We start from the raw sequence: 24,868 nt of genomic DNA on the forward strand, positions 1-24,868 counted from the left end.
CAACTGTAAGTAAGGAACAGCATTAAAACTTAAAATAAATAGACAATATTACGTATATGAGGGGGGATGCCTCTCCTCAATAGCTCGCTCTTACTCTAAAGTTTTTTTTTACTTTTAAAACAGGTTACTATTCTAATTAAACAGCCTTTGTGATACAGGGGCCATCCTTACATAACTGGAACTAAAATCAAACTTAGTTTATTATTAGTTTAAAAAAAGTAAAATTAATACGCAAATTTCGTTTAATTGCTCACGTACGGTGAGCACTTTTCAAAACCTGCATTAATTCAGAAACGTTCAAGAATTAAAAAAAAAACAAGTTTTTTTTTAACTGAAAGTAAGGGACCACATTAAAACTTCAAACAACCAGAAATTATTCCGTACATGAAAGGGGCTGTCCTCTTCTTAACGCCCCGCTCTTTACGCTAAAGTTAAAAGTAGACTTGTGAGAAAGAGTCAAACTTTAGCGTAAACAGCTGGGTGTTATGGAGGGGACAGCACATCAAACAGTTCGTGGTAACGAACTGTAGTAAGGAGCGACCCAGCTCAATAGTAAACGAAACTCTAAAAAACGGAATTTTGATGCTAAGAGATACATCAAAAGAATTAAATTTTCATGCTGATTCTAAATATATAAGTTTCATTAAATTTATTCTTTGTCATCAAAAGTTTTCGAGCCTGAGAAAATTTGCCCTATTTTGGAAAATAGGGGGAAACATCCCCTAAAAGTCATAGAATCTTAACGAAAGTCACACCATCGCATTCGGCGTATCAGAGAACCCTGTAACACAAATTTCAAGCTCCTATCTACAAAAATGTGGAATTTCGTATTTTTTGCCAAATCACGGGTGTGTGTTTATGTATTTATTTTTTTTTCTTTTCCCCAGGGGTCATCGTATCGACCAAGTGGTCCAAGTGTCGCAAGAGGGCTCATTCCAACGGAAATGAAAAGTTCTAGTGCCCTTTTTAAGTAATCAAAGAAATTGGAGGGCACCTAGGCCCCCTCCCTCGCTCATTTTTTCCCAAAGTCAACGGATCAAAACTTTGAGATAGCCATTTTGTTCCGCATAGTCGAAAACCATAATAACTATGTCTTTGGTAATGACTTACTCCCCCACAATCCCTGGAGGAGGGGCTGCAAGTTACAAACTTTGACCAGTGTTTACAAATAGTAATGGTTATTGGGAAGTGTACAGACTTTTTCAGGGGGATTTTTTAGGTTTGGGGGTGGGGTTGCAGGGAGGGGGCTATGTGGGAGGAACTTTCCTTGGAGGAATATGTCATGGGGGAAGAAAAATTCAATGAAAAGGGCGCAGGATTTTCTAGCATTACTATAAAAAGAATGAAAAAATAAACACGAAAACGTTTTTTCAATTGAAAGTAAGGAGTAGCATTGAAACTTAAAACGACCAGAGATTATTACGCATATGAGGGGTTCTAAAAATAATTTAGCATAAAGAGTGAGGTATTTAGGAGGAGATAAATACCTCGCCCTTTATGCTAAAGTATTTTTAGTAATTTCAACTATTTATTCTACGGCCTTTTTGATTCAGGGGTCATTCTTAAAGAATTGAGACAAAACTTACGATTTAGTTTAAAGAGCGAGGTATTAACGAGGATACAAACCCCCTCGTATACATAATAAAAATATAAGAATATAAAAGTTTGTTACGTAAGTTAATTCTTAAATTACGCATATTTTTTACTAATAAAAACGTTCGTTAAAAATTAAAAGTTCTAGTTGCCTTTTAAGTAACCGAAAAATTGGAGGACAAATGGGCCTCCTTCCCCACCCCTTATTTCTCAAAATCGTCTGATCAAAACTAAGAGGAAGCCATTTAGCCAAAAGAAAAAGAATTAATAAACAAATTTCATTTTAATAATTTATGTGCGGAAAGCCAAAATAAAACATGCATTAATTCAAAAACGTTCAGAAATTAAATAAAAAAAACTAGTTTTTTTAACTGAAAATAAGGAGCGACATTAAAACTTAAAACGAACAGAAATTACTCCGTATTTGCAATCGGTTGTCCCCTCCGCAATCCCTCTCTCTTTACGCTAAAGTTTGACTCTTTGCCACAATTCTACTTTTTAAAACAATTAAAAGCTTTAGCGTAAAGAGCGAGGGATTGCGGAGGGGACAACCGATTGCATATACGGAGTAATTTCTGTTCGTTTTCAGTTTTAATGTCACCCCTTACTTTAAGTTATAAAAAACTTGCTTTTTCCATTTAATACTTAAAGGAATGGTGTTTTTGCTTTCTTTAAGGATTTTATAAAAGGTTTGTTGCTTTCTACATAAAATCCCAAAACACATGATTCATTTCCAAGGTTAGCTGGAGCAGGGGCACCAATTCAAGGAAACTTAGGGGCGGGTAAGGATTTTCTCAATCCCTATGATGAAGATGAAAAAGAAATTCATAATCAAAGGGGGAAATGTGTTGTATTGCTAAATTTTTTCAATGAAAATACCAAAACAAATATTTTGAAAATCTTTTGGGCGAGGAGAAAATATGGTAGGCTTAATCGCCCCCCTTCTATTGGTGCCCCTGGGTCAGAGTCATTTTGTAGGTAGAGACATAACATTGAAAACTTTATTGAACTTGTATCATAGGCCTTTATTTGATGTGAGTTTTACCATTTCGAGAGGGTACAAGCTCCACGACTCCCTAATGGCTATGTCACAATCAAAATTGTCGTCAATGTGATGGTTCAATTACGTCTCTCCTCTGCTCTATCAGATTAAGCTAACCGTAGTTCAAATATGTTAACTAGCTCATTTCTATGGATTCACAGACTTCATTACTGTTAAGCAAAACGGGTTAAAGTTTTACTCTTTAATTAGACTAACTTTTTTGAAAATCCATAAGCATCATGGTCCGCCATCCGAGAGAAGCACAACCTGGAGCACTTGCATAACTTTTAACTTCGAAAACAATTATCCTCCTAGTAAAACAACAATTAGGAACAAAAAACGATTATAATTCAGGTCTTCGAAGATGTTTATTTTAAAATCACAAAGGTGGATTTATGAGTTGAAAAATCAATAGGTAATCCACCCTCTTCCGACCCGTATCTTTCAGAAATCGTTTTAGGTTGTTCAAAAATAAATAAAATGCCGCTTTGTTTGCCTTTCGCACAATCAATTATGAATCTGAATTGCTGATTGCAGGTAACCCCCAGCTAAAGGTTGACCCCTTAACGCTGGGTATGCAGAAAGAAAAATTACTTCTCTTGTTCTCAGGAATTCATGCTTACGAATTAAATTTCCCTGTAGGATGGGCATTCAAGAGCTTTATATGTGTCACAGTAAGATGATAAAACTAGTCATTTCATCAACTATATAGGTTTTTCAAACCGTTCGTGGCAACGAACTGTAACTAGGGAGTGAAGCCGTTCAATAGTAACCAAAACTCAAAAAGAATTTTGATATTAATGAATGCACCAAAAGAATTGGCTTTTTATGCTGATCACAAATATATTCAATTCACTAAGTTTAGTGTTACCCATCAAAAGCTACGCACCTGAGAAAATTTGACAAATTTTCTAAAAAGGAAAAACTCTCTAAAAGTCAAGGGATCTTAATGAAAATCACATAATCAGATTCAGCATATCCGAGAACCCTATTGTAGAAATTTCAAGCTCCCTTCTGCAAAAATGTGGAATTTTGTATTTTTTGCCAAAAGAAAGATCACGGATGTGTGTTTATTTGTTTTTAGTTTGTTTGTTTTGTTTTTTGTTGTCTTTTTCCCCAGGGATGATCGCATCAAACCGATAGTCCTAAAATATCCTGAAAGGGCTCATTCGAACAGAAACTTAAAGTTCTAGTGCCCTTCTTTAGTGAAAAAAAACTGATGAGCAACTAGACCCCCTTCCACCAGTTCTTTTCCTCAAGGTCCCCCGATAGAAATTTTGAGAGAGTCATTTTACTCAGCATAGCTAAAAGGCCAAATAGCTATGCCATTCGAGAACGCCCATGACCCTTCACAGCCTCTGGGGAAAGGTCTTTAAGTTATAAAATTTGCCCATTGTTTACGTATAGTATTTGTTATTGGGAAGTATGAATAAATTTTTCAGGTAAAGGGGGAGGGATGAATTTTCTTCTGGTGGGATTTTCCACGGATAAAATTTTCCATGGAGAAGGGGGAGTGGTAAACCTTACAGGGAAAATTTTACACTGGGGGAATTTGTCAGAATTTATATGCGACTTTCTATTTATTAGTCTTACTTTCTCTTTGCTGACTCAATTGTACATGTTGAGATATTAAAGGGAATTGTCAGGGGGAAAATGTTTACCGGGTTGGAGTCACCTAGAATATTTTTTCTTAGAAGGGGGCATTTTTTACGGGAAAAATTTGCCATGGAGGAGTTTTCCACGGGATAAATTCTTCAGAAAGAATTTTCAGCGGAAGCAACTTTCTAGTAGGGGGACGGGTTGAACAACCATCTTATTCAATATATTTGAAAGGTATAAAACTATATCTCTGGGGATGACATGACCCCTCACAGACTCAGGGGAAAGGGTTGTGAGCTATGAAATTTACCTATTGTTTACATAAGGCATTTGTTACTGAGATGGGTACAGACATTTCTAGGAAAGGGGGATTTTCTGTGGGGTATTTTCCACTGGGAGAGCATTCCGTGCAGAAGGAAGTTTCCACGGGGGAAATTTACGCTGGGAGAATTTGAAAGAAGTCTGACATGAAATCCTTTTTATTTGTCTTACTCTCTCATTGGTGACTGAATTTTGCATGTGGAAATGTTCGAGGGGAATTATCGTCAGCGAGATCGGAGTTTTCTGTTTTTCTTCTTCCGCGAGGGAGGGATTTTCTGTGGGATAAATTCTTCACGAGGTATTTTCTCATGTGAGAAACTTTCCAGTTGGGAGGGGGGGGGCTTCCGGGAAAAAAAATTCCACGAAGGGGGAGATTTTGGTCAGGATAAAAATGGTAAGAAATTAAACAAGAAACAAGTATATTTTCAAATGAAAGTAAGCTAAAAAATTCTCTTGTTGGAACTGTCTACATGGAATTATTCAGTGGGAATTATTGAAGATGGAATTGTCCGGGAGAATTTTACATGAGAGGAACTTTTCATTGAGGATATTCTTAGTGGCGGAAGGATTATTCGTAGGGAGGGGGGGGGCATATTTTCGGCATTATGAAAAAACGACCAGAAATCAAACAGTTCGTGGTAACGAACTGTAGTAAGGAGCGACCCGGCTCAATAGTAACCAAACTCTAAAAAAAGGAATTTTGATATCAATAGCTACATCATAAGAATTGCATTTTAATGCTGATTTTAAATATATAAATTTAATGAAGTTTAGTCTTACCCATCAAAAGTTACGAGCCTGAGAAAATTTGCCTTATTTTAGAAAATAGGTGAAAACAACCCCTAAAAGTCATAGAATCTTATCGAAAATCACACCACCAGATTCAGCATATCAGAGAACTATATTGTAGAAGTTTCAAGCTCCTATCTACAAAAATGTGGAATTTTGTATTTTTTGCCAGAAGACAGATCACGGATACGTGTTTATTTGCTTGTTCTTTTTTTCCAGGGGTGGTCGTATCGACCCTGTGGTCCTAGAATCTTGCAAGAGGGCTCATTCTAATGGAAATGAAAAGTTCTAGTGCTCTTTTTCAGTCACCAAAAAAGCTGGAGGGCACCTAGGCCCCTCCCACGCTAATCATTTTCCCAAAGTCACCAGATCAAAATTCTGAGATAGCCATTTTATTCAGCGTAGTCCAAAAACTTCTAACTATGTCTTTGGGGAAGACTTACTCCCCCAGAGTCCCCGTAGGAGGGGCCACAAGTTACAAACTTTGACCAGTGCTTACGTATAGTAATGGTTATTTGGAAGTGTACAGACTTTTCAGGGGGATTTTTAGGTAGGGGGAGGAGTTGAGAATAGGGGAATATGTTGGGGGAACTTTCCTTGGAAGAATTTGTCATGGGGGAAGAGAATTTTCATGAAGGGAGCGCAGGATTATCTAGCATTATTTAAAAAATACAATGAAAAAATAAATATGAAAAAGTTTTTTCAACTGAAAGTAAGGAGAAGCATTAAAATTTAAAACGAACAGAAATTAGTACGCATATGATGGGCTCACCTCCTCCTAATTCATCGCACTTTTTAAAGCCAAAGTATTTTTAGTAATTTCAACTATTTATTCTACGGATTTTGTGATTCAGGGGTCATTCTTAAGAAACTGGAACAAAATTTAAGCTTTAGTGTAAAGAGCGAGGTTCTGACGAGGGGGTAAACCCCTTTGTATACGTAATAAAAACATGAGAATACAGAAGTTCGCTACGTAAGCTAATTTGTAAGTTACGTATATCTTTTACTAATAGAAACATTCGAAAAAAAATTAAAAGTTCTAGTTGCCTTTTTAAGTAACCAAAAATCGGAAGGCTACTAGGTCTCCTCCCCTGCTCCTTTTTTTCTCAAAATCATTCGATCAAACTATGAGAAAGCCATTTAGCAAAAAAAATAAATATGCAAATTTTGTTTTAATTATTCATCTGCGGAGAGCCAAAATCAAAACATGCATTGATTCAAATACATTCAGAAAGTAAATAAAAAAAAAGTGTTTTTAACGGAAAGTAAGGAGCGACATTAAAACTTAAAACGAACAGAAATTACTTCGTATATGAAAGGAGATGCTTCCTCATCAACGCCCCGCTCTTTACGCTAAAGTTTTTTATTGTTTTTAAAAGTAGAGTTAAGAGAAAGAGTCAAACTCTTTCTCATCAACGCCCCGCTCTTTACGCTAAATTTTGACTCTGTAACTCTACTTTTTAAAACAGTAAAAAACTTTAGCGTAAAGAGCGGGGCGTTAATGAGGAAGCATCTCCTTTTATATACGAAGTAATTTCTGTTCGTTTTAAGTTTTAATGTCGCTCCTTAATTTCCGTTAAAAAAACGTTTTTTTATATATATTATATAAATAAAACATGCTATTTCAACTGAAAGTAAGAAGCAGTAATAAAACTATGGTCAAACCAATATATAAGCCGGCTCATATTATAAGACTTATGTGGAGATCAAAGTCATTTTTGGACATCGGAAAAATATCCGATATCGGCTTTTTTTTTTACGTAGCTTTTCTTTGCGTAATTTTGGTTTGTACAGTCCATTGGGGCAGAGCTATCAGCTAAGTATGTCCAGGGTGCAGAGCAAGGGAGGATCTAGAGCAAAATCTTAAGGGGGAGGGGGGCAATGCGACAAGGGCGCCAACAATTTAATCCAAAAAAAAAAGAATAAAAAAAAACAAGGAAAGAGAGTGCCATAAAAATATTTGAGGGGACTGGGACCCCGACACTCCTAGATCCAGTGGTGGTAGAGAGAGTGGCTGAGGTGAATCAAATGAAGTCAAAACATATTTATTGTCAATACACACCTGGTGGAGCAATATTCGAATTGTATGGTGACATTAAGAACGTACGTGTAACTTTATTCTGTTTAATTGTTTTTCGGAGTCTACCCTAAATAAATCTTTCTTGTATTATTTGGAATCCACAGTGAATTATTGAGGCTGTTCTTAGGTGCGTAATGACGAGGGAGAAACATGAGAATATGATAATGGGCCGAAAATGCAGGGTTTAATCTTTACGAAAGAGTTTTTTTTGGCTGAGACTTTATCGACAAATTATATTGGTATCATATCAGTGTCATACCAATATATTGGTATGATACCGATATATCGGTATCGGACCTCAAAAATCACCATCGGTTGGGCCCCAATTAAAATCCAAAACAAGTAGAAATTATTTGATATATGAGGGAGTTCTCATATATATTTATTATCATATATCTTTTATATCGCTTTTATGCTAAAGCTTAATTTTTTGTATCAATTCTTTAAGAGCGACTCTTGAAACACAAGAGCCGTCTAATTGGAATGTGAAGCTTTTTTAAAGTACTAAAAAAACCCTTAGTGTGAAGAGTGAAGGAATTAGGAGGGATAGCCCCCTCATATACTGATTTTTGTTCTTTTTAAGTTTTAATGTTGCTCCTTACTTTCAGTCGAAAAAATATGCTTGTTTTTTTTTACTGCATTTGATCAAGAGCTGATAAAATATGCTTGTTTTTTTTTTTTTTACTGCATTTGATCAAGAGCTGATGCTTGACAAAATCCCGGAAAGTTGTTAAGTCCACGTCAATGGAAGTTTAAGAATGGATTTACAGGCCAAACGAGGTTCCAGAAAGTTATGTGGTAACTAATCCTACAAAAGGAGAGTCTGCTTTTTATGCTAATTAGTTTGAAAAAAAACACTTTCCACAAAAGAGGTTTTTAAAACAAATGTGAAAAGCTATATTAAACCAAAGGCTAGTAGAAATAAAGCAATAATAATTCAAGTTAAACATGACCATGAATCATTATCAATATTTAAATGAAATAAATTCACAATGAATAACCAGGTGAAGCTAAAAATGGATATAAACTACCACAAACAGGGGTAGGGCTCACGCTTCCTATGTCATATGAAGACTAGACCGCCATTTGCGCATTACTGAAAACCATAATTAATTTGGACTATGTTTTTGTATTTGTCATACCATTAACTAAAATATCATAATAATAACCAAGATTACTGAAAAGAACAAATGAATTTAAATTGAAGAATTGATATATGTATTGGTATTCATTCCTGAAAGTCTCAATAATTTTGAAAATATTAATGTTATAAAAGAGAAAACTCACGAAATTTATTCTGTTTTCAGTGAAGTGCAAATGATGTTTTGGTCTTTAGAAGGCATTTTTCAAAAGTTAGGGGAGAGGGAGGAATTTTATTTTTTCAATGAAAATACCCAAAAAACAGGAATTTTTGAATAAAATACTAAGGAAACGTATTTCCAAACTCTACAGGGGAAACACAACCTAAAACAAAATACCCTCTCTGCTAATGGACACCATTGGTTAAATTGCCTTATTTTTTTTATTTTGAACCATTTATTATACAAATGACAGTGACCTTATCTTCATTGACCATACTTATTTTTTCAAATTCGTTGAACATTCTTATGCATTTTGTCTTTTTTTATACATATATACAAAAGAAGGTTTTATAACATCGATTTTACCTAAAGGTTTTTTATTTTAAGTCAGGGATGATTTTAATGCACTAGTCTTTTTTCTCTCAGTACCTTCCTTAGAGACCAGGTTATATGAGCCCCGAATAGTGGTTTTCCCCCCTAATTTCATACCTGTCATAGAACCCATATATTGCTGACACATGAGGCGTTAACCAAGAAAAGAAATCAATTTTAAAACTGACAGATTTCGCTTTGTATCTAATGAGCTGATTTTTCAATGAGGAAAATTTGCCTTCCTGCTCTCCCATACAAATTCACCAACGTCAAAATTGATCTTATCCTTATGTTTTACGAGTTCATATTCCTTGCATAAAATCACAACTAAGCAAGTTTCCTAAATCAGATATCAACTGAAAAATGTTTTTTCAGCTTTGCTCCAAAGTGCTATAATGAACAAAAATATAATAAAGATGCCAGTAGAGAATCATTTAGAGTTATTGACATATTCTGAATTTATTAATCATATAAATGATGCAAAATGCTCTCTTTTCGGCTAGAAATACGGAAACGAATAGTTTAGTTATAATACGGAAATGAAGAGTTTAGTTATAATATGGAAGTGAACTGTTTGATATTATAAAGGGACTTTAAGTTCAAATGATACAGGGTCACAATTTAGGGAGTAGGGTTTAGTATTTGCCAGAGAGGCTTTGAGACAGCTCAGAAAGTGTGTTTATATCAAAATAGCTCCTATTTATTTCGAACCAATTTCATGTCATAAACTTCAAGGCACTGTGAACTTACGGAATCGTTTTATTCAATAACCTGTATTTATTTAAAGAGGGTTTACCCCATTTAAACCAAGCATGATTCTTCATATAAATCATCTCATTTTTTTGTATTTTCCTTGTACTTTAGCTCTTGGAAATTAGGAGCTACGTTTTTGAAATTCGACATGTTTTGTCGTATCTTAGATCTCTAGAAAAATATCATTTTCGAAAGTCAATTTTTATTATTTGTAAGAAGATGTGCAGGTGGCTTAGTGGGAGACTCCTCCTTCATTTATAAGACAATTACTTTTAATTGCAAGCTTTAATTGTTATCTTTACTTCCATTTGAAAAAAAACTTATTTTGTTTAAATTCAATGAAGCGTCAAGATTCTTAACTTTCCATATAATTCACCTTTTTGGCCTTTTTTTAAAGCACCCTCCCCCCGTAAATTGACCTTCCAAGATAAGATTCTGCAACTGAGTTGGCACTTAATGAGTTAAGAAAACACACTAGTATATTATTTCAAAATGTCAATTTTTTATACTGAAGTTTTTTTTTATGATTTATTGTAATCTAAAAACACTGTTCATTTCATGACGTAATTAAACACTAAAAAAATCAACTGAAATTAAGGGCCAACATCAATTAAAGATGAGCAGAAATTATTGCATAAGCGAGGATGGCTACCCCTTCATCAACCCTCGCTCTTTACGCAAAAGCCTTAAAGTTCTTTAAAATACTGCTCATTCGAAGTCCAAAGTCCTTGTGTTTGAGCAATCTTTCTTAAAGGATTGCGACAAAAATCCAAACTTCAGCGTAAGAGCGATGGTTGATGAAGGGATAACCCCTTATATACTGAATAATAGCTGTTGGTTTTAAATTTAATATTGCGCTTTATTTTCAGTGGAAAAAAAACTTGTTTTTGTTTAATTTATGACCGTTTTTTCAATCTTGCCAACAAAAATCCCTATGTCCCCCCCTCTAATGTAAAACTTCCTTCAAACCTCTACAGTAAGGTTCTCTGATACAGTGTGATGAAACAGTTTGTGGTGACGAACTAAAGACAGGAGCGATGCAAAACTCTCAGAAACAGAGTCTTGGTATTAATAGATACATAAAAAAACTCGAATGCTGATGCCTATTCAAAGTATATAAAATTCATCAAGTTTAATAATACTGATAAAAAGCTACGAGCCTGAGAAAATTTCCCCAAATTTTCAAAAAGGGGGCTTACATCCCCAAAACATCAGGTGATCTTCATGAAAGTCACACCACCAGATTCATCATATGAGAACCCTGTTGTAAAGTTTTCAAGCTCCTATATATAACGATGTGGAATTTTGTATTTTATGCGAGAAGAAAGATCAAGGATGCGTGTTTATTTATATTTTTCTTTTTTTTTCACAGGGGTGATATTGAATAGTTGTATAGGATCGAGAGAGGGCTCATTTTCTTGGAAAAAAGCTCTAGAGCTTTTTTAAGTGACCAGAAATATGGGACGGCCGCAAGCCCCCTCTGCGTCTCTTTTTTTTCCAGAAGTCACCCAATCAAATTTTGAGAAAGCCTTTTTATTTAGCATAGTCGAACAACCTAGTAACTATGTCTTTGAGGATGACTTGACCCCCACTATCCCCAGGGAAGGGCTGCAAACTATGGACTTTGCCCATTGTTTACATATAGTATTGGTTGTTGTGAAGTATACAGACATTTTTCGCCAGAGGGGTTCTGGAGGGGAGTTACGTGGGAGGATATTTCCGTGGAGAAATTTTTCGTGGGGGAAGGGAATTTTCCATAGAGGGGGAGCTGGATTTCACGGTATTATTTAAAAAATGGTCTGAAATAAAATTAAAAAACAAGTTTTTTCAGTTGGAAGTAAGAAGCAATGTTAAAACCTAAAATGAACAGAAATTATTACGTATGTGAGGGAGCTTCCCTCTTCAATACCTCTTACTCTTCATACTAAAGTTTTTTTAACCTTGCGATTTTAATAATTATTCTGAAATAATTGGAACAAAAAGTCAAACTTCAGCGTAAAGAGCGAGCTATTGAGAAAGGGGCAAAACCCTCATATAAGTAATAGTTACTGTTCGTTTATGTTGCTCCTTACTTTCAGTTGAAAAAAATTGTTTCATTTTAATTTTCATTAAGATTGCATTATTTTTGTTGTTTTCTCCTACCTTTTTCAAAAATTAGGCTAATTTTCTAAGGCTCGTAATTTCTGATAACTAACATTAAATTTAATGAATTTTGCGTATTTGGAATTACTATAAAAAGTAAACTCTTTATATGTATCAACTGTTATCAAAATTCCTATTTTTAGAGTTTCGGTTCCTATTGGGGCGAGTTGCTGCTTAATTACAGCTCGTTACCACAAAATGTTTGATGGGCTTACAAAATAAAGAAAACAGTGATTCTTGCAGGATGTCTTAAAGTCAATAGTTTGATGAATGCAAAGACGAGTTGTATTAGTAATGAAATAGTTGCAATACTTCGAATTCGGTACTAAAATTATTGGCCGGGAATACTTTCAACTTCGACAGTTACTTCATAAAATAAAAACTATTTTGAAAACTTTGCAAAATCCATTGCCGATATCCCAATTACTAATTGCAGTTTATAGGGATAAGCTGATTAGGACAATAGAAGTAGGGCCAATTTTCAAATGACTTTGAGAAAAAAGGAAATTCGTGTTTTCAGAAGTTTGTTTTTCAAGTGTTGTAAATTCTTTCTTTCTCGCGTCTGGCAGCTTTCCGATAATCGTGAATATCAAATGGAAAGCTAATCCGGCCTCGCTAGACTATTCGCGAAAGCTCTTCAATCAAACAGTTCGTGGTAACGAACTGTAGTAAGGAGCGACCAGGCTCAATAGTAAACGAAACTCTAAAAAACGGAATTTCGATACTAAAAGATATATCAAAAGAATCGGGTTTTTATGCTGATTTTAAATATATAAATTTCATCAAATTTAGTCTTTGTCATCAAAAGTTACGAGCCTGAGAAAATTTGCCTTATTTTGGAAAATAGGGGGTAACACCCCCTAAAAGTCATAGGATCTTAACGAAAATTACACCATCGCATTCAGCGTATCATAGAACCCTATAGAAAAAATTCCAAGGTCCAATCTACAAAAATGTGGAATTTCGTATTTTTTGCCAGAAGACAAATCACGGGTGCGTGTTTATTTGTTTTGTTTTTTTTTCCCAGGGGTCATCGTATCAACCAAGTGGTCCTAGAGTGTTGCAAGAGGGCTCATTCTAACGGAAATGAAAAGTTCTAGTGTCCTTTTTAAGTGACCAAAAAAATTGGAGGGCACCTAGGTCCCCTCCCACGCTCATTCTTTTCCCAAAGTCAACGGATCAAAATTTTGATATAGCCATTTTGTTCCGCATAGTTGAAAACCATAATAACTATGTCTTTGGGGATGACTTACCCCCACAGTCCCTGGGCGAGGGGCTGCAAGTTACAAACTTTGACCAATGTTTACATACAGTAATGGTTACTGGGAAGTGTACCGACGTTATCAGGGGGATTTTTTTGGTTTGGGTGTGGGGTTCAGGGGAGGGGGCTATATGGGAGGATCTTTCCTTGGAGGAGTATTTCATGGGGGAAGAAAAAAATTCAATGAAAAGGGCGCAGGACTTTCTAGCATTACTATAAAAAAAAAACAATGAAAATATAAACATGGAAAAGTTTTTTCAATTGAAAGTAAGGAGAAGCATTAAAAATTAAAACGAACAGAGATTATTACGCATATGAAGGGTTCTAAAAATACTTTATAAGTATTTTTAATACCTAAATACCTCGCATAAAGAGCGAGGTATTTAGGAGGAGATAAATACTTCGCTCTTTATGCTAAAATTTTTTTAAATAATTTCAACTACTTATTCTACGGCCTTTCTGATTCAGGGGTCATTCTTAAAGAATTGGGATAAAACGTAACGTAAGTTATGTACGTTTGTTACGTAAGTTAATTCTTAAGTTACGTTTTTTTTTTTACTAATAAAAACGTTCGTTAAAAATTAAAAGATCTAGTTGCCTTTTTGAGTAACCGAAAAATTGGAGGGCAACTAGACCTCCTTCCCCACCCCTTATTTCTCAAAATCGTCTGATCAAAACTAAGAGAAAGCCATTTAGCCAAAAAAAGAATTAATATGCAAATTTCATTTTAGTAATTTATGTACGGAGAGCCAAAATCAGACATGCATTAATTCAAAAACTTTCAGAAATTAAATAAAAAAAACAAGTTTTTTTAAATGAAAGTAAGGAGCGACATTGAAACTTAAAACGAACAAAAATTACTCCGTATATGAAAGGGGCTTTTCCTCCTCGACACCCCGCTCCTTGCGCTAAAGTTTGATTCTTTCTCGCAACTCTACTTTTTAAAACAATAAAAAACTTTAGCGTAAGGAGCGGGGTGTCGAGGAGGAAAAGCCCCTTTCATATACGGAGTAATTTCTGTTCGTTTTAAGTTTCAATGTCGCTCCTTACTTTCATTTAAAAAAACTTGTTTTTTTTTTATTTAATCTAACACAAAGAAGATAGTGTTGTTCCAAGAGTAGAAAGGAAATTCCCCCAAAAACTATTACAGAATTCTGTTAAAAACGGGGAGGTTTTTATATTAAAAGTGGGGGAAGTAGGTTTAAAGGGATGGTCTAGCTAGAAAATAAGATTCAGAAGTGTAGGCTGACTTTTCATTCAATTTAAAGAAAAGGGCTGATTTGCGGGAAAACCAACATTTGTAGCTGCATTTCTTGAAAGTTTGCTCTGAGTATAACAACTACTGCTACTACTAATATTAATAACTCACTGCAGTACCAAGTCACCTGAGGCCGACACAGCTACACACGCTCCTCCTTCAACCTAATCTATTCAATGCCTTCCTCTTTACACCCTCCCAGAAAGTTCCCAATTTCATTTAAATCTTTATTTATGACATCCTCCCAACCCAGACGAGGACGACCTGCTTGTTGTGTAGCCCCAGACGGTTGGCCAAAAAGGACTATCTTCGGCAATCTGCCATCCTTCATCCGCAGAACGTGGCCTAGCCATCTCAACCTTTCTCTGAGTATAAAACACTATCCTATTATCAATATTTTTCCATCTATCAAGTTTTTACTATTACTCTGGAAAAAAATAATGTTGATATACTTACTTTCAGTAATGGTGATATTCCTGAAAGTGCTTTCAGGAAATACTGCCAATTTTTTAGGAATGGTGACTTCACTCGCTTATTTATACATGCAGACTGCTGAAAACAAAACTGCTTGATGCTCAATTTATTAAAATTTCTTCATCAAAACAGTCAAATGCCGTTTCCGTAGAGAGAAATCATAATTAGAAGACATTTTAATGTGTAAAAGGCATTTCTGAAACTCGTTTACAGCACCTCATAGTATCTTTGATTATCTTTTAACATCGTTAAAGTTATTTAACAAGAAACCATTAAAGCACAATCCAACAAAAAGTGTGTTTAATATGTTTAGCAGGAGTTTAATATATTATAAAATTCACTTTGATATGAGTTAAAAATAAAACACCGCATAAAAGAATAAAGTATATGTGAATTACTTTTATATTTTGCATTTAATGTTTCTTATGGAGTGACATTAGTTGTCTTATTTTCAAAAAAAAAATGATATATAGCATTTTAGCAAAGACAATGAGAGTGCAATATAAATGGATACAGATTTGTTTTTTGTTTTTCTGTTGAAAACTAATCCCGGATATGAATTTAAAACATTTTGTATTCATTTGTATCATAGTATCGCTATTTTCATTAGGTTCTTTCTATCTTTTTTTTTGTCTTTTCATTCAATTTTAAATGGAAAGGCATTGTGGTAAAAAAAGAAAGAAAAAAAATGTATTGAGCGCCATTTAACAATAATCGCTATACTTTTCTTCCTTTCCCTAATTTACGAAATAAACACCTTTTCCGCTTCACAGAGTTATTTTCTTTTAATATTATTTCGATTTGTTTGTTTACGGATATAACGCTATAACAGCTTAAAATAAATAGATATTTTAGTATAAGCATGGAATAATTTTTTATTGGTTGTTTATTTGGGCACATAATTTGGAAAGTCAATTTATTCTATTTGCCTTGATGAAACTGCAGGAGATCAATGGTATTCCCAGTATGGGTCTTTAAAATTGTTGATGCAGGTACCCTGGTATCCGAAAAATCAATTGAGTCAGAAAACCAGGGGTTCTGTTTGTTCTGAATTACCATTTTGCATCGAGACAATGACAAAAAGCCGTAATAGCCGAATTCTTTGGATATCATTTCAAAGTTGATGGTATTTTGATTAACATTTGATGACTATGGGGCTTTATTTGATGATTATGGGTCTTAGGAGTTCAGTTAAAAGATCTTCTGTTTCACACATGACAGTTCTAGATACGTCTAATAACGCTTTGAATTTATTGTGCTTAGTGATATTCGGCAAGGATCCAATGGCAGTCCCTTTCTTAATGGGGTTCATGATAAGCGCAATCCCAATTATTTATTAGCCTACTTTTAATCTATAAATTATAGCACCACGTGTGCTCCCTCTGCTTTCAAGTTCCTGGAGTGATGTACAGTGAACCAAAATCTGTCTTTTGATACCATCTTTGCAATTGTGAGGTTTTGAGGATACACGATAAACTGTGTTATAGTTATCTAGGACCAACAATTTTTCAATGAAACTGTTGGTCTTGTCTTTTCTTGATGTTTTCGATCTCTTACCTCCGCCCCATTCCTCTTTACCAATCTTAAAGGATAGAGGAAATAGAAGAGTTCAGATCCAAAGGTTGAGTCATTTTGAAAATATCGGGGTAGGGGGGGGGGAGGAATGACCAAGCAGTAAAATGTCAAAGGTCACATTATTATCTTATGCACTCCCTTACCTTTTACATGCCCCTCTCATACTGAGAGGGGCATACACGTCATACATTGAAACGCCTCATACACCTCATACATTGAAACAGTTGTAAATTCCAATCCGTTCCATGACGGAATTAATTTTTCTGTGTAGCTGGGAGTACTACATCTTCGCTGATGTTAAGTTATGTTTTTAGTCATTAATTTCAGAATTATCTGTGTGATATTGTAAGATTTTGGACTTTATATTATGAAACCTCCCAATGCTTGATAATAGATAAAAGTAAAACAATTTTGATTATATAAAATGTTTGACTCTGGGTAGACTCACGCTAAGAATTTTATTCGGGATGAGCAGGCTCTAGAATTTGAAAAAAAAAATGCAAAGAGCAGGCTAATTATGGAATGAGTTTAGGGAACCAATAAAAAGTTGTAACAATCTCAGGTTATGGGTGGGGCATGGGAGAGATACATCCCTTTGTCTTGCCTGCACACGTTTTGCATCTGGAAACTAAGCAGTTATTTCGTGGAAGAAATTACTACACACCAATAGACAGTAAAAAATCAATTTATTAATTGACTAGGAAACAAGCAGATAAAAACACCATAGTTATTTTGCTGAATCATTAATATTATCACAGTTGAATAGCAATTGAAATACATGGAATAACAAAATTCACTTAAACATGATAGGTCCTACCCCCAGTAAGGGCATTTGCATCCGTAACTGTGATGGGCCTGTAACGCTCCAAAGTACATTGGGCGCAAAAAGGTTGTACTATCGTAATTGGATCTAATGTTGTATATATATGGCTTGAGTCACTACTTGAAATGTCTATGCAACTATAAGTATGCTCATTGTTCTCTGGGTTTAAATATTTTAAAGGAGTGGAAGTGTACCTACGCGCCGAATTTGAATATGCTGGAAGCGTATTATTCCATTTCTCCTCGTTGTTCTCATTAATTTTTGGAGAAGGAAGGCACCTTCTAAGAGTTCGTAAGAATCTCTGGTCATTCCAACGTACAATGACAACGCTGCCTATTTCAGACTTGAGCTCACTCTCAACATCTTTTTCGAGAACAAGAAGGATTACTGGTTTCGACCTAGCAGAAATAGTAATTAACTTTCTTATTCCAGGACGCTGCCACTCAGTGGCCACAAATGCTTTGGACGCAAGAACAAGAATTCTTCTAGATGTGGCAACAGCAATGTTCAAGGACTCTTCAGGACTAGCCCCACCATCTCTATACTGGAAGTAAGTACGGAGTTGCAGAGCTCCACTTTCTAACTCAGGTGACAGGATCTGAAAAAAGAAAAAGACGCTTACCTTGTGAAAGAAAAAAAGAATTGCTACAGAATTCTTTCAGAGACGAATAACAGATCCCAGTTGTATTTTTTTAAATCAGCGAATAAAGTTCAAATAATTTCTAAGATTGAGCCAAGTTTCTATCACTTTTTATTGCCTTCAAAACTATTCCAAAGTGAATGCATGTTATGTTTCTTTTCTTTCTTTTTTTTCTTTTTTTTTAGAGTAATTTAGAGGAACAGGATGTGTTAATTATTACATCTACACACGCAGAAACTATCGAAAATTCTTTTCAGTTTTGTAAAGGAAAATTTGTCAAAGAAAGTTAGCATCTTTTATAACTGATATTGGAAATAGTCTATTAAATTTAAACCGAAGATAAATAAGGAGAGTGTTGGAAAATATAAGCCGTTTAAAAAATGAAACATCTATTTTAATGATAATAATGATTCATTGCTGTTGATTACATGGCGAATGGCAAAATTCGGCATTCTTTAATGTTTACTGTATTTTGAGGGTTTTTGTCATATTTTACAAGCCACATCCGCAAATCCTGTATTACTGTCTACAAAGACCAGAGATACATTAATGTGGAGAGTAGTTTACTAATAATTTCAATATTGTCAATCATAGCACTAGTATATGTTGCTGTAGAAATCCAAATGGTTGAAAAGTGCTACACTCTATTCAATAAATAAAAGAGTAAGCTTTTTCGACTGAAAGTAAAGAGCAACACTAAAACTTAAAAAAACAGAAATGATTCCATATATGAAAGGAACTACCACTTCCTAAACCCTTGCTCTTTACGCTAAACTCGTAAAGTTCTTTAAATCATTTCTCTCTCAAATTACACGGCCATTCTGCTTGAGCAGTCTTTCTTAAAGGATTGTGACAAAAAGTCATACTTCAGCGTAAACTTCGGACTTTGAACCATCCCCACCTGATTATGTTTTCGTTTTGTGTACTCAGCTTTTGTCAAAAAGTTCTCATGCTAATTGGATCGGTTTTATAGTCATTCATTTTTGTTGAAAATTAAAAAAATAAACGTATTTTACTTAGAAATTACTGTTATGGGTTTAATCCTTACCTATACTGAAGTAACCCCAAATATTTTTTTTTCCATCTTATTTTTTAACATTATGACTGAAGGATGCTTAAGTACAGCACCGATGTTGCAAACATAGGTCCGCAAAGGTCCGATGACGAAAGCACCGATTAGAATGGTTCATGGAATAGGTGAAATCCATTTATATGTTTAAACTTCTTTTTAGATTTTATGTTTCTGGACTTTCTTATTAATCTCATGAGTGCTTTCTCCCTGCTGGCAGACATGATTATAAAGGCAAGAGTGTACAAGAAGACGGTGACAGAACGCTATATTTCACGAAAATAAAGGTCAAAACACGGGTCCACAAAGGTCAGATGACAAGAGCACAGATTAGAATGGTTCCTGGGATAGGTGATATCTATTTATATGTTTAAACTTCTATTTTACTTTTATGTTTCTGGACTTTCTAATTAATATCAGGAGTGCTTTCTTCCTGCGTTCAGACATGGTTATAAAGGCAAGAGTGTTGACGAAGACGGTGACACAACATTATATTTCACGAAACTAAGACGTTCGCTATGACGTGAAACTGTTAATGTAAATACTGTTTACTATTATACTATTATTGTCAGTTTTCATTATATTGTCATTCATACTATTTCCTGTATTGCTATTTATTTTTTGTCCAATCTGAAAAGCTAGGGAAGCCTTGCTGACCTACCGACCCACCATAGTGTCCCTTTGTATTAAAATTGTATGTGCAGAGCGACCTGGTAAAAATAGTTTGTACCAACTACCTATTCCACTATAACAAGAAGTTGCAAAAGAAGGTACTAACAACCAAATCTTTAAATTCTTCTTAAATATACAAAAATTACTAACTTTCAGAGGTTAATTAGTAAACAAAGAATCAGAAATAAAATAACACGCCGAAATAAATCTAAAGACTATAATAATAGCCTAAAGTTAAAGGTGCCGAAATAGTTGGGCAAAATATTAATGGATTCAAAAATAAATAAATGAAAGAGCCTCTGAAACACTATAGGACGGCAATAACCATAACTAGTCTAGTTAGACCGTGCCCAGTTGTATGAAAAAGTGCAGATTAGAAAAAAATAACAGCATAAAAGAACGATTATAGGGTTAAACTTAGAAGAAAAAATACTTGACCATGAAAAAAATGTCTTATGAAAAATGTTCTTTGTAAGAAAATTTAAGAGTTCATCCACTAAGAAATGACTAAAATTTGAACTTGCAAGTATAAATCAAGGCACAAATGCAATTGAAGTCCGCAAGTGCTAAATTTTTGTGTCGACGCAAAAAAGAGAAAAAAAAGGCTTACTGAATATCAATACACACATGGAGACAGGGTGGGGGGATTAATCTCTAATGAAAAAGGAAAAATTGGGAAGTTATTGCCTAAAACTATAGTTCCTTAAAATTTTAAATCCCTTCCCTCAGAAAATCCTCTAGTTTATCCCCTTAAAATTTTAGCTTTGTGCAACAATAAAAACAGGCACACATATTTACTGGATTATAAAAGTCTCTGTACCTATGCGCGGATGAAACAGTTCGTCAAAACGAACGGTAATTAAGGAGTGACGCTGCTCAGTAGTAACCGAGACTCTAGAATTTTGATACCAATAGATATATCAAAATAATTTATCTATTATGCTGATTTCAAATATATCAGATTCGTTCAGTTTATTGTTGTCCATCAAAGGCTACGAGCCTAAGAAAACTTGCCCGATTTTTGAAAAATGGAAGAAGCATCCCATATAAGTAAATGAATCTAAATGAAAATCACAGTATCAGATTCAGCGTAAAACCCTACTTTTTTTCGGGTGGGGTAGAACTTTCTGCTAAGGGAATTTTTCATGGTGCCCCCTCCTTAACAAATTGCTCTATACGCTAAAGTTTGAATTTTGTCCCAAATTGTAAAGACCGACCTCTGAAACACAAGGCTCGTTTAATTAGAACATTAAGGAGCTATTTTAAAAGTACTAAACACTTCAGTATGAAGAGTGAGGTGTTGGGGAAGGGGCAATCCCCCTCATATGCGTAATAATTTCTATTCGTTTGCTTTTCCAATTAACAAATGTACTCACAAAAAGTAATATCGAAGTAATTATTTTTCTGACCATGGTTCAATTGTTTATATAATTATCCAATAGGTTTATGCAAGAGTTTAAGAGCTAAGAATTAGTCATTATTAAAAACTAACCTGAGAGACAAATGGAGCTTCTTTTAAACTGTGAAAAACACAAACGTCAAACAGTGCCTCAAAGTTTGCATGTTTGGAATTGATACCGGTAATCCAATTTTTCAATGCTCTACGTCGCATTGCTAGAAATGCTGCAGCTATGATCGTTGCAATGCTGATAATTGACAGAATGAAAATCATCCCCAAATTCCTGTCTTCTTCAAGCGTTTCTGCCTTGGTTACTGTCTCTGCAGAAGCTATATTGCATTCTTTGGTGGCCTCAGTTATATTTTTATGTAAATTATCTTCTGTTTGACAGTCTATAGTTGATCTGTCCCAAAGGATAACAGCCCTTTCATCTAGCCAAGCAGATACAATAGGCAAGTATTCGCAATCACAAATTAGACGATTATTCCCCAAAGACAGAGAAATCAAATTGGGGCCATAATACTGGGGAAAGCTGGTTAAATGATTTCCGTCAAGTTTCAAAACTTTTAAGAGGGGGAGTTGCTCAAAAGTGAATTGTTCGATTGCTACTAATCGGTTGTTTTGCAGGTTTAAAAGTTTTAAGCTCTGAAGATGTCCAAATTCAAGGCCGTTCAGTTCACTGAGAAAGTTATTTTGTAAATATAACTCTTCAAGGAAATTAAGTCCATGAAATGTGCGATTTCGAATAATTTCAACATTACTAGAGTTGATAAACAGATATTTTAGGTTCTTTTTACCAATGAAGCTGTGACTTTTCAGCTCAGCAAAATTATTGCCATCCAGACGTACTTCTGTAACATCCATTGGGAGATTAGAGGGAAGAAATTCAATGGATGATGCTGAACAGTCCACAATATTATTGGACCAGGTAGCGTCATGATAGCAAGAACAGCCAGAAGGACAAGCCATTTCACAATCACAGGCGTCGAAATCGCAACAATGACAAAGAGCAAAACAATGGGAACTATAAGGACAAAGAAATTCTTCGGATTTGATTTCAGCTAAAGGGCGAGAAATGTTCATATTTACAGTATTACAATAAACATCACCTGGATCTCCGAGAATGGGTTGAAGTCGAGATTTTGGAGGGGGTTGGATAATTCTGCTCAACCACTCCATTGTACAATCACATAAAAAAGGATTTCCACCCAATCTTATTCTTGGCAATTCTTTTTCTTCTGCGATATTAGATAACCACAGACTAGATGGCTCTAATTTAGTAATCAGATTATTTTCCAATTCTATGACTGTCAGGTTACTTTTTCTAAGGAAAGTGTTTGGAGCTATCGAATGGATGCTATTACTGCTCAAATGCAGAAATACAATGCTATCAGGAATACTCTCGGCAAATATTTCCTTGATTTTGTTCTGAGAAGCATCTAAAGCCATCAATTTAATCTGATTCTCAAGCATAAAATAATTGCTAAGTTCTTCAATTAAATTGTTATGAATGTCAAGCCATTCCAATTGAGGCGGTATAAATGAATAATCAAAAACTGATACTGCATTTGACGATAAATTTAGCCACTGTAAATTGACAAGTCCACTAAGAATCCCATTAATGTCACTAATATTGTTCTCGTCGAGTCGTAAAACTTGAAGATTCGGACATCTCTCAAATGCCCCTGGCTCAACATATGAAATCATATTTGAGGATAGACTTAAACCTATCAAACTTTGATAGCCGTCAAAGGTTTGACGGCGTATAGTGCTCATTATACTATTGTTATCCAAGTTCAGACCGACAAGAGTCGGTAGTCTCGGCAAGTCCTCCAGGGCACTTATTTGGTTGGAACTCAAGTCTAAGTTTCTCAAGGTTGGAATATTAGAAATAGCCGAAGGAAATTTTTGAAGTTTATTTCCACTCAAGTGTAAATTCTGGAGACCAGAACAATTCCGAAATGCTGATACTGACACGTCCGATATTTGATTCTCGTTAATTGACAAGAATGCAAGACTGAACAGACTTTGGAAAAGAGCCGAATTAATCGTGGTCAAGTCATTATCTCTTAAATTTAAGGTATGTAAATTCAAAAGACTGGAAAATGTAGAATCAGTTAAAGCTGACAGCCTGTTGGAAGATAAATCTAATGATTGTAAACTCGATAAATCTTTAAAAATATCTGCTTCCAGTGATCTTATTTTATTAGAATGTAAATCTAAGACAACAAGACGCACGAGGTTAAATAACATACCATGCTCAAGTTCATCCAAATTATTTAGGGAGATATTTAACGATTGTAGGTTACTTAGATTCATAAATGTGTTCCCTTTTATAAACAGGATTTGGTTTTGGCTCAAATCCAGGGAAGAAAGTTCGAATAAATGATGAAACAATTCGTTAGATATAGTGGTTATATTATTCGATGACAGGTTCAACGTTTTTAAATTGTAAGCACCATAAAATGCCATATCTTCCACACTATTTATCATATTTTCGCTTAGGTCCAAGCTTTTCAACTGAGCTACATTGACAAATGAATTTGATCTTACACTATCGATTTTGTTCTTTGATAAATCGAGAAATGTCAGTTCTTGAAGACAATCGATCCTTAAGGCTGTAATGTTCGTTAATCGATTGCTCGTCAAGTTTAGTTTAGTTAATGCGTGAACATCACAAAAATGATTGTTTGCTGAGTCTGACAGACCTGAGTCGCTGATTTCTAATTCACGGAGCTGGGTCAAGCCTTGAAAAGAACGAGGCTCGAGTTTTAATGCAAGAGAATTGTAATTTTCTAATCTGCTGGTGATTCGGATCACTTTCAGATAACGCAAGTTCATAAAAGCGTTTGGCTGCACTTCTTTGACTTTACAACCCGTTATAGAAATTTCTTCAAGCTTTGGTAATCGCCGAATACCATTGTTTGTAACTACACTTTCAAATAGTAGAACATCACTACACTCGATGGAAATCGAGATAGTTTGGTAAGCTTTATGAGCACTAAGTCCAATTCTTTCAACAGCATTATCTAAATGCTGTAAAGTCCGGATTCTACAGTAAAGTTCAGCACCATTTTTATCTTCAAAAGATTTCCATTCACAAACGTTATTAAAACTAACAACCAAATCTATAAGTTTGAAAAGAACAAAAGCTAACAACTTGACCATTGTTTCACCTCAAAGAACTCTATATACTTTCTTTATCCATTAAACACCCATCGTGTTTTCCACTCGATTCATTTCTGACTCTCAAAGCCTACTGAAGAGAGGAACCAGGCTGGAACATTGCATCAAGAAAGAGGAAGGATGAAGGCGCGGCCTCACATGCCCAACGTTTTCGCACGCGACTTACTCGTTTCTAGTATTATAATATTCGAAGGCGATTTGCAATAGATGTGATTTGCTTATGAATTAAACAGTGATGTTGCCAGGTTTGTTGTCGCTTTAGAGAAGTTTTTCAAGGAAATAGTTTCTTCAATAAAAAGGACAGGGGCATATGCAAGGAAAAATCGTATCGTTTGGGGATGGGGGCAGTTACCCTATCCACATAATTTTTAGAACAAATTATTATGTAGCCCATGCCCCATGACCCTCCGGATGTGGACCCCTTACCCCCAAGAAAACTGTTGGAGCTACATCCTTGGGAAGGAAGGAAACCATTGGATATGTATCCAATCCCAGAATGTCAGGATTTTAATTTTGTTT

The 24,868-nt window shown here is 34.9% G+C and overlaps 1 protein-coding gene and 1 long non-coding RNA gene across 2 annotated transcripts in view; one reads left to right on the plus strand and one right to left on the minus strand.

Moving 5' to 3' along the window:
* Positions 1-19,690, plus strand: part of LOC136039388 (uncharacterized) — a 29,203-nt gene extending 9,513 nt beyond the window's left edge. The window contains exons 2-3 of the long non-coding RNA XR_010620433.1: positions 17,816-17,933; positions 19,256-19,690. This is a non-coding gene — a long non-coding RNA (uncharacterized LOC136039388). The remainder of the gene's footprint in view (positions 1-17,815; positions 17,934-19,255) is intronic.
* Positions 17,228-24,435, minus strand: LOC136039354 (toll-like receptor 7). Its single transcript, XM_065723019.1, has 2 exons — positions 21,257-24,435; positions 17,228-17,981 (listed from the first exon to the last, which is right to left on the minus strand). The coding sequence occupies exons 1-2, from the start codon at positions 24,329-24,331 to the stop codon at positions 17,358-17,360; spliced, it is 3,699 nt and encodes a 1,232-aa protein (XP_065579091.1). The 5' UTR covers positions 24,332-24,435; the 3' UTR covers positions 17,228-17,357.
* Between the last annotated feature and the right edge of the window lie 433 nt (positions 24,436-24,868).

This window comes from Artemia franciscana, chromosome 2 (assembly GCF_032884065.1).
Source record: "Artemia franciscana chromosome 2, ASM3288406v1, whole genome shotgun sequence".
Classification (NCBI taxonomy): Eukaryota; Metazoa; Arthropoda; class Branchiopoda; order Anostraca; family Artemiidae; genus Artemia; species Artemia franciscana.